This window comes from Dromiciops gliroides, chromosome 6, assembly GCF_019393635.1.
Source record: "Dromiciops gliroides isolate mDroGli1 chromosome 6, mDroGli1.pri, whole genome shotgun sequence".
Lineage (NCBI taxonomy): Eukaryota > Metazoa > Chordata > Mammalia > Microbiotheria > Microbiotheriidae > Dromiciops > Dromiciops gliroides.
The window spans coordinates 150,481,651-150,493,064 of NC_057866.1; the positions used below are offsets into that span (position 1 = coordinate 150,481,651).

The following is an 11,414-nucleotide window of genomic DNA, read 5'->3' on the forward strand; positions in this document are numbered from 1 at the left end:
TTCAAAGTGTTGTCCCTCTCAGGGTATCTTTGTCTATCATAAAAGAGAACACAAGAAGCCTCATATAACATGTGACCCTTCAACTGAGATTTAAAGGAAGTGAGAGATTTGCAGAGCCAAAGTTGAAGTCAGTATGTTCTACACATGATGATAGACAGTACAAAGATACAGAAAAGGGAGATGAGGCATTGCTATTAGTAACAGAAAACAGGTCAGTTTGGCTGGAATGTGAAGAGAAGGGAAGTGCTATGTGGTAAAACTAGAAAGGTAGTTTGGAGGAAGGATGGGAAGGACTTGGAATGCCAAATAGATTATTATCCTAGACAACAATAAGTCACAGGATCTTTTGGAGCAGAGGCATGACATGGTCAGACATGAACTTTAGGAAAATCACTTTGGCAGCTGTGTGGAAGATGAATTGGAGTGAGAGATTTCAGACACAGAGAAAAGTATAATGTAATTTCAATAGTGTAAGCAAGAGGGGTTGAGAACTTGAACTATGATGGTGGCATATGAATGTAAAGGAGACAGGTGTCAATAGGACTTGGAAATAAGAATGAACATAGATTCATGATTGAGAGTGAGCAGTCCATGATAATTCATGGATTGAAAACTTGCATGACAGGAAGGATACTCCATGGAAACATCAATGAGGGGGAAGCCAGGGTCCAAAGATAGGGCACTTCAGTTTTAGAGGGAAGTGCTACAAAAGCATTTCCTCTGGATAGTGATCTAATGTAGGATGCTGGAAGACCCTTAAGGACTGAAATAAGTCCAGGTTGTAGAACCAGCCAGAGATAGTGATCTTCTTTGACTCAACATAATTAACTAAATTCTTGATTACAGAGAACATTCTCTGAAGAGGGATTAAATGATCTTATTTTGTTTCTTGATAAGCTTCTGTGCTCTAGTCTTAGGCACCATATTCTGTTTATCTTGAGTGGTAACCAGGAGAGTCAGTCTCAACAGGAAGAACTTGATAGGTTTTTGTTTGTTTGTTTGTTTGTTTAAGCCAAGGGTAAGAGTAGAGACTGTGTTATGAAACATGCTGCCTGGATTGGGAGAGGATTTCCAAGGCAGTCAACTAATCCATCAGCAACAAAGGACTATATTGGGTACTATAAAATAATCTAGAGATTTAACTAGAATAAGAGAAGGCAGATCTTCAAGAGAGACAACAGCTTTATGAAAAGAATTCTAATAGGACAAGACATCTGCCAACTGAGGACAATCTTATAAAGATGACTATATTAGCTATATAAGTAATGTGTCAAACAACAATGAAGTGGATCATACCAAGAAATATGCAAAAACAAGCATGAGATGAAATCTTGTACATAATATATTTTCTTCAGGGGACTATGCTATTTTGAAATGCTTATGACAAAACACTGAACCACGATGATTTTGTGCACATGTCTTTTTCATGCATTCCCCACTCTGAGCCACTTTAGTTTTGTTAATAAAGGTTCTTTTAATTTATCTTTTCAAGTGTAGTTGCACATAAGGATATGTTTCCCATGCTATTCTAAGAGAATGATTCTCCATGGTTTCTGAGAAGGACTTAAAGTAAAAATGAAAAAAAATGTATGCCTTGGAAAGATAAGATAGCTCTTTATTCCATGATATCTCTGACAACCGATGTACCCTGCTGAATACATTAGCAATAAGTCTAGGAATCATGACAAGTCAATAGAAATTTATCCTCAGGATCAAGAAAACCTGAGTTCAAATTCTACCTCTGACACTGTTAATAGCTATGATTCCTTTAACCTCTTTGTACTGGAGACAACTCCCTAGGACTCATCTATCAAATCACGAATGGGTTTCAATCTTCATTGGTACTGGAAGTTCCCCAAACTTAGGAAGTCAGAGAACCCTCCCTTATTTTCATATTATGAGTTAACATTATGACTACTTCAGAATAAACTTAAATGAACCTTTCTTCTAAGAATACCACTTAGTCCAGCATGTCTTAAAGAGTAGGAAATATTTAATTCATTAGCATGGTGACTTCTGTCATAAAGTTAATATTTAAGTCAACAAACATTTATTAGGCACTTAATGTTGGGAACTTTGGGAGATAAGGAATTTAGATAAGAAACATCATTTGCTCTCAAAGTCCTTAAATATCAAAGAATCTATGATAATTTGTGGGAATATTTAATTAGTAGACCCTGCCTACAGGGACAGTATAATCCATACAGTCAAAGTTTTCCAAATAGTGAATGATTGGAAATTATGTTGTTGACATTTTCCCATAAAGATAAATGGGATTATGTTCTCAAAGGACTTAGAATACTTAAGTATACCTCATAAAATTATCTTTTAGTGCATTAGAAATAAGCATGGCTGTTACTCTGTTTTTATTTTTATTTTTATTTTTTTTTGGTGAGGCAATTAGGGGTTAAGTGACTTGCCTAGGGTCACACAGCTATTAAGTGTTAAGTGTCTAAGGCCGGATTTGAACTCAGGTACTCTTGAATGCAGGGCCAGGGCTTTATCCACTGCGACACCTAGCCACCCCTGTTATTCTCTTTTTAAAAAACACTATATATTTCTAGGACATTCAAGTCAATTAAACAATTTAGTCAGAATAAGCCCTGTGTCCTAGGTACTGTAATAAATGATGAGGATGCAAAAAAAAATAACAACAAAAACAACAATACAACAACATTTGACCTCAAGAAGCTGACATTCCATTTTGTGGGTGAGTGGGTGTGATTCAACATGTAGATCACCAAGTAAATATAAAGTGCATTTAAAAGAAGACAAAATAATTTCAGAAGCATCCTTCTCTGCTCTGACACTTTCTCTTCTTCTGCAAAGATAAAGTATTTTGTCTCTCTTCATTCTAACCAACAACATACCCTCAATGATCTCCACACAGGTATTCAAAATACAACATTCATTTTGTTAAACTGATCAGTTTTTGCATTTTCTCTCCATGAAGAACAAATTAAGTAAATGTCAAGAGAGATCAAGTATTGAAGTCTCTCATATGAGTCCATGCTTTCTTGATTTTGTGGGTGTTTTCCCACTCATTCTTATATTCATTTTTATCTAATCTTTAAATAACCCTTTTCAGACCTTCACAATATGAACATTTCTTCCAGTAAATCTGATTTTCTGAGCAGGCAAATTTGATTTCCAAAGGAATGATTAATCTCTTTAAAATTTCCCAATCTTCTGACTCTCATTTTTTTTCTATCATTTATAAATGGGTCAGTCTCTTGCCTTCTTTGCAGCATTTGGCATATTAAGATAAATAGGTATCCAACACCAAGCCTAAGAATTTTTTAGATATGGCAACATGTTGCAGCATTTTACACAAATTACTTTGAGGAATTTTTAATACTTACCCAAGCCCACAAAAACTTGTAAATAATAGTAATATTACATGAGAGAAGTACCAATTCAAATCCTCTCAGCATTCACTAAATGACCTCCACCCAGGTTTCTACCAGTTCTGCCCACTGTCTAAACTCATGAAGAGGCAGGGGTAATAGAAGACATATTTTATTGTGTTCACAACCAAGTAAATGCTATTGATGAAATCCAGTCACCTGGTCCAAATGAACTATATCTTTAGAAAGTGTAAGAGTTGGAAGATATGACTATTGAGCCTTTTTCAAGAAACTGAGAGGTAATAGAAAGTAGGAGAGGTAGCAAGCACAGCACTAAAAAGGGAGGATGTTTCCTGATTTTCAAAAAAGAAGAGAAATCAAAGTAATCTTTACAATAAAATCTGGAAATATTCTAGAATAGAGTTTGTAACTGTTTTGTGGCATAGGTCCCTTTTGGGTGTCTAATAATACTATTATTTGTAGTATTAATCCATAATTGAAAGAACTGCTTACATTCATATAGAGGTTAGTGAAATTATATTTATTTTTCCCATCCAAGTTCATAGACTCCCTCAATATCATACATGAATCCCTTTGTAAGTGGACACCAGGATAAGAATCTCTGTTATAGAAAGTATTAATAAAGAGATGGTTAATGAACATCTAGAAAAAGTAGTTGTGAACACAAAGAAGAAAGATGGTTTCATCAAGAACAGAACATGGAATACTAACTTTATTTCCTTTTTATCTTGTTGTAACTAAACTACCTTAATGGAATAGATCAGAGAAACTCTGTAAAAATGGCTAGACTAGATTGTAGCAAATCAAGATGCCAAAATATCTAATAACTATTCTTGTAGAAATGATGGGATGATGACAGATACTCTATCATTTGTATGATAGCACAATGAGATGGTTTTCAGAACAGCCTGAATGGCCAGCTACAAAGAGCAATTGTTAAGCTGCAATGTAAACTTGATGGAAGGTCTCCAGTGGAGTGCCTCAGGAATCTATTCTTAGCCTTATACCATTTCAAAATTTTTATCAAGGACTTGTATAAATGCAAGATTGGCAGTCAAATTGGTAGATAGCTCAAAACTTAGAAGGAGGGATAACTAACACAATGGATGATAAAATCAGGGTTTTAAAAATCTTTATATTTCAGGATGGACTGAATCTAGTAAGATGAAATTAACAATGAGTATGATTTTTATGCTGTGGTTCAGAAACTTTCTTCAGGAGCTTCACCTAAAGTTTAGAATTGCTATTGTCCATTCAAGTCTGCATTCAATGACTATCTCCTATGCGAAGTCCTTCCTTATTCCCTGAGTTCCCAGTGTTTCTCCTTTTCTAAATATATATGTATGCATCCATACATATATATATTTATACATACACATATACATTTAACACAAAAGGTTCCTAGTGTTCTCAACTTCCTCTACTACAATATAAGCCCCTTGAGAAGAGGAACTGTTTTCTTTCTATCTTTATGTCCCCTGTTAGTTTGGAGTTTAGTAGGCCCTTTTTAATAAATATGTGTTAATTGGTATTTAGTATCTATGTAGTAAAGACCTAATCAACTGAACTACTAAACAATTTTCATATTGATGCCCCTAGAACTATTTGCAAACAAAAGTTGAATTTGATCTTGCACCTCAGAGCACTTGTCCCTAATACCCTGCCATCTTCCCTTGTGTTTACAGGTAATCTAGAACCAAAAAAAAAAAAAAAACAACAACAAAAAATCCAGCAACATGATTTTCAGTTTCCTGACCTTGGCACAGAAAGAGAGTGTTTCCTTAGTATAAACTTGTATAACTATCTCTAATTCAATCTTTCTGAAATGTACATTATGGAGTTTCTGTCCTAAAGAACAGAAAGACTTCAGGAGGGCAGTCACTGAATGTCACCGCATCACAAGGTAAATCTCCTAGCAGCACAAATTAACGTATTGGAACCAAGGCAAAAGAAGTTGATTTCAGTCCTCAAGATTATCTATCAGAATGTCGAAGGAAAGTGATTTACTGAACTGCTCCCTATTATCCTTCAACCAGAACAGGGACAACTGTCATTGTCATTGACTTATATCCTTGTCCTCTGCATGATTTTTCTATTTAAGTTTGGCAATGCACCATGCACCCAGAAAAGTACATTATTAGCTGAGACTACCTCAGAGGAACATAGATTTAGACCCAGAAGAGGCTCTGGTATCCATATAGTCTAATTCCCTCTTTTTAAAGATGACGAAGCAGGGGCCCAGAGAACTGAAATGATTTGTACAGATAATAAGTAAGAGACTGAGGATTTGTAACTTGTTCTTCCTGAATCAAAGCCCATATTCCCTCTACTATTCTATATTGCTGTATCAAAACCATATATATTTCATGTCAAAAATGGCAGGTTTTTATTTGATGACTTGTTTTTAACTCAACGATCATTAACCATTGACTGCTAAGGGGGTCAAGTATACCAACATTTATTGAGTGTAGTAAAGTGTTAGTTTGCATTATTGTCTGTCTTTAGGTTTTCATGCATTTTAATTATTAGAGTTTCTTTCCACCTGTTTAGAGTTCCTAAAATGGAAAGCTGGTAGTGCTTTTGAAAAGCCTTATGTGGGATATGGTACTTCATCTTAAACTTGGAAGGATGGTAGGGATTCCAAGAGGGAGTGAGGAGCGAGTGGATCCCAGGCATGGGGAAAAGGCACAGAGTGTTTCTGATACCAAGAATTTAAATTAAACTATTTTTTTCAAATGAATAATTTAATGAAAGACCATTTAATCATTATAGCTTTCACATGAGCTTTGTGGTTTGTACATACTTAAACCTTAATGTGAAAAACAGGGGTAGTTAAATCCTAGAAAACAAGACATTCTTAAATATTAACTGAAATTCCAGGAAGCTAAAAATTATGTGGTATGGGATTGGCACCATCAAGTAGCAGATAGAGAGCTGGCCTCACCTCTCATAAATACTTATTGGGTGACCTTGAACAAGTAATTTAACCACTCAATGCCTCAGGCAACTCCTCAAGATTAAGAGTTGCTGTAATCTGATCAGAAATTATAGGGGGAGTTTTCTACTTCATGAAGAGAGCTCCCTGCACAGATAAAATTACAGGTTTTGGGGAAAAAAAGGGCCGGGAAGGGATTGGGAGATTGGCAGAAAAGAACAAAATAACTGAGTTAATAACTTTACAGATATATTACTCCTCGTTTTTCACTCTATGTTACAACCAAACTGTCTTTTTTCACCACATTTCCCTTTTCAGCTTCCTTTTGTGTATTATTTTTCTCTAATAGATTGTAAGCTCACTGAGGGTATGGACTTGTTTTCTTTTTTTAAGATTCAAAATATGATATACGAGCATTAAACTCCCCCTTTTAACTTTATATATATATATATATATATATATATATATATATATATGTATGTATGTTTGTATCTCCCAGACCACTAAGCAAAAAGAAGCCTCTGAGCTTTAATCTATGAGGGATTAGTTTTTATTGCTTGGGAATTAATTAGACAACAAAAGGTGATACCAAATATGGAAATAGGGAAGTAGAAAAACAAATGAATAATCTTAGATCTAAGCTTAGTCTATTTTCCTTTATAAAATTCACTGAATCCCAAACTGCCAGGCTGAGAACCAGCACACCCAGAGCTGAACACCAACCATGTGTTTCCTCTCACCTGTGTGCACTGCCAAGGCTAAGTTGAAAAGCCAGAGCGAGAGCAAATGTCCATTCCTCCCTCAGTTTTAAGCTGGCGTCCTGAAAGTTCCTCGTTGTCTCCTCCCCAAAAGGGTGATCCTTCAAAAGCCCCTTCAGTAACATGCACTCAACTCTCAAATGATTCAGCTAAAACTTCTGATATATATATATATTGTTACTACAAATATTTTTTTACCACATTTTCTTATTTGCATTTCTAATTTAACACAATAACTATGCTTAAGTAGGTACTTAATACATGTCTTTTCTAATCGAATTATCTCTTTTTCTTTCTTTACACACATTTCTTTTCTTCTCCCCCCACCTCTTATAATCTCTAGCTTCCTTCAAGGCTCCACTCAATTGTAGTATCTTATGTAAGACTTTCCTTTTAATTTTTATTTTGTAAATATGTTGTGAGGTCCATGTGTAGCTAGGTCTATCCCTTTGTTTATAGCATAAGATGTCCTTATATGGCTAGAAGGGAGACATAATAGCCATCTCTAGCATTTTTCTCCCCAACCTTCTCCTTATTCCTGCCAAGAGGGGAGTCAAGAAGTTAGGAATGTAGAAGACTGTACTCCCCTGGTTTGGGGTGAGAGGGAAAAAGGCTAGAATAATATCTACCTGTTATCTCAAATATTGGTAGTCTAGGGGATGAGATTTATAGGCTCATGCTAACTTCTGATTGCTGTTCATTACTGGGGAAAAGTAACATATGAGAATATATACCAGATAATAGAGAGTGAAGGAGCTCTTCCATTGGGAATGAGGTAACGAGAAAGAGAGAGAGAGAGAGAGAGAGAGAGAGAGAGAGAGAGAGAGAGAGAGAGAGAGAGAGAGAGAGAGAGAGAGAGAGAGATTTATTGGATCTTAAAAGAAGTTCCCTGAAGTCTCTACTCTTGCAAGCTGGAGCCAGGGACATGATGGAGACTATCAGTAGCTATCATGACTTCTCAGTTTATTTTTTCCTTCAGCAAACTTATGTAGGGTAGAACTTATCCATCTTCCCTCTGGAAGCAGAAAGCCAGGAGTACTTGAAGTGATGACAGGGCCCAAAGGGACTCAAAACTTAAAAAGAGCTAGAGACCCCTTCTCTCTCATGCTCGCGTCAACTTTGTTCCATCACAGGATATTGATCTCTACCCACAGAGAGAGTAACATACCAATGGACTTTGCTTGGGGTAACACACATTTATATTTACTTATCTGTGTTCATGCAATAGTAGGTTTTCAATATTTTTTATTGAATAAATGAATAACAATGAAAATAAAGGAAAGATTCCTCTTTGCTCAAATCCTTGACCACCGCGAAATTCACTTACAAACCTTCCTCTTGAAAAGTGACCCACCCAGAACTACTTGTCCCTCCTTAACCTATACAATTAGCTCTTGCATATAGTTGTTTTACAGGGAAGGCTTCAAAGTAAAGGGAATCTCAATAGTAACCTCCTATCATTGGAGGAAGCTGTAGGCACTGGTAGGAAAAGAAGGTGAAATGAAATGATTTGCTTTCAGAACAGTGGCTAATCAGCCATATCTGCAATGGCATTGTAACTGGGCTTCTCTGCTTACTTATTAATAAAAATGGAATAAATTGCTCATGTGTGGATAATGAGATTCATATTCAATCAAACCGAGACACACAGTATGAATTATGTTTTAGCCTGAAAGCAAAGGCTACTTCCAAATCCTTTAGACGACACAAATTAGTCAAAGCTTGAGGCTGTAGAAAAAAATGGTGTAATTTCCTCATAAGTATAGTTAATAAAAGAAGGATTAAGAGACACAAACAGCATGGTGAGCTTTAGCAGAGCTCCTTGTAGCCATGGATAGAACATTAGAAGAAAACACAACATAATTCCCCAGTTTTGATTCTCTCTCTCCATGTTCCTTCAAGCTTGTGTGTGTGTGAGAGAGTCTATGTGTTTTAACTGTTGTAAGCTTACATTAACACCCCTTTTTATGAGCAGTGATGATTTGCTAAAATATGGAATACTACAGATGTTCCGTGATAAAGAAAAAAAACAGGTTTATGATTAAATAAATTGGTTTATTATGCCTAGAAATCTTAAGTGCCCTTGTTAATACTATTATATTACATCAGACTTTTTTTCTTTTTTATAGTGTATTACATGGTCTGAAAACACAATTGTCTAGTAGACCATAAAAGTCCAGACTTTAGAGGTAGAAAGGATAATGAATTTATTCCCTGTCCCTCCTTGTAGAATTCCTAGAAAAAAATGAGTTTTTACATGTCTAGTTAATATTATCTCATTCATTACTGATTAAAATAGTTTCCCCCAAAGCAACTATTCCTAAATGTGGATCTTGACAAGAAAGACAGACAGATCATATGATCACAATTGAAAAGAACCTTGGACTTCATCTAGTCTAACACTTTTATTTTAAATGAAAGGAGAGTTAGAGTCATCAAGGTTAATCAATTTTATCAGTTCTATCATCAATTTGGTGAATTCCCTAATGAACTTGATGATGTAAACCTTTTGCTAAATACATCTACCTGGAACCTTCCAGCTAGGCAGGTATACTGAGAGGAACTTGCTGAGGTCATAGAAAAGATACACTTTCCCTCTTCCCCATCTTTCTTCCTTTGTCTTCCCTTCTTTCCCACTCTAATTCCCCTTCTGATTTATCATATCTCTCTGCTACTACTCTTCTCTCTAGCCCTTTTCTTTTCCTTTTCTGTCCACTCAGAAACATATAGTTTGTATGGGACCAGATAGCTGAGATTGATAGAATTTTTGTAGCCTTGGGATGGTTTCAAGTAATTACAAAATTGAAAGCTCCCAAATCCAAGAATCTGGAATGTGCCCTTCTATATGAGCAGATGAAGTATATTTCCTCAGCAATATGCTTCTAAGAGAAAGATGAGGGTTATATTATGAGGCAGGCAGGAGATCTGGACCTTGCTAATCCTTCTATTTTTGTTCAGTCAGTACAGGTCAAATGTGAAGTAGAGGGCTTGTTCAGTAGACCTGAAGGACTTTGGGTCAAGTCCATTTCTGAGGGTGGATACATGAAAGTCATTTTTTCATGTTGAGTCATTGCCCTACCTGGAGTATTCTAGGAAAATCTCTAAAAGGGCTTATGATACCTCTTTAGGTCAGAAACCTTGATGGTCCTTCACCACCCCCACCACCCCCTTATTTATTTTTTTTCTTTGACTAGGTAAAAGAGACCTTTCTTTGTCTCCCTTCTTAAATAGCTTTAATCAGTGAATGGGCATTGCCTCAGAAAAACTGAAACCTGTTAAAGGCTTGAACTTAAAAGGTCAAGGCCTCCCACTACATCTGGGCCCATCTCCAGTTTTCCTGATAATATATCTTGCCACTGGAACCAGATGACTCCAGAGGAGAGAGTGAGGTTGGTGACTTTGTTCAGTGCTTCCTCACTTAAATGCAATTCATTCAAAGTCATCATATCTGTCTCATTCCTCTTCAAGAACAAAGGACAAACAACAAACTGGCTTATGGTATAGCTCTTATCTATTTCCACATTTGTAAATAGTAGTAGGGATAAAACTCACACATAGGTGCTCAGAATGAACTTTCAGATACAGGACAGCCTTAATTTTACAAGAATTACATAATAAAACAAAGAATTCACAGGTAATTCTGAATAAATATGGAAACCCATAAAACCCATAAGATAATCCTTAAAAAAAAAACTATTTTTATATCACTTTTTCAATCACTTAGTATTCCAGTGAAACATTCCTGTCAGCTCTTCTTGTTGGGCATTCCATCTACCACTTTGATGCCTTTGCAAAATTGGTCTTCTGTATGAATATACTCTTTCCTTTTTGGTCACCTGCTTCCACCTGACAGAATCATTGACTTTCATGAAAGCATAGGGAAGGTACTATTTCCAACCTGGGGCCTTTCTGCTTCAGGCCCACATGTTTGTCTGTCTTTAACCCTCTTTCCATTTTAAACTTACTTTCTTTTTCTTTCCTCCTTCAAATTTACTCTTCTGTCTACATCCCTTTCGCCTACTCCTAGCCCTTTGAAAGTCATGAACTGTTGCTGTTTTGGCTTTCTTATGTATCTGGTAAATGTTATGTGCCTGGGGTATATCAGAAGTTGTCTGGGGAAAATCAAGCAATCTTCTTCTTGAGAAACTGAACCAAAGATCAGACATGCCTAAAAAGATAAACTGCACCTGATCTGGACTGAGATAACTCCAGGATCACCACCCTTCGTTCCAGTCTCCTTAGGGGAGATAAGAATAGATGTGGCTGCTGCCTTTGTGGGATGGCTTGAGAGATCAAAGCTGCCTCTCACCCAAATTCCCCCAGCTACTACCACTGGGGGATGGTCATACCCCA

At 36.2% G+C, this 11,414-nt stretch overlaps 1 protein-coding gene across 1 annotated transcript in view; it reads right to left on the reverse strand.

Moving 5' to 3' along the window:
• Positions 1 to 7,186, reverse strand: part of LOC122732122 (T-complex protein 1 subunit zeta-like) — a 45,798-nt gene extending 38,612 nt beyond the window's left edge. The window contains 1 exon segment of the mRNA XM_043972274.1: positions 7,044 to 7,186. Coding sequence (XP_043828209.1) covers positions 7,044 to 7,186 — 143 coding nt within the window.
• Positions 7,187 to 11,414: the final 4,228 nt, after the last annotated feature.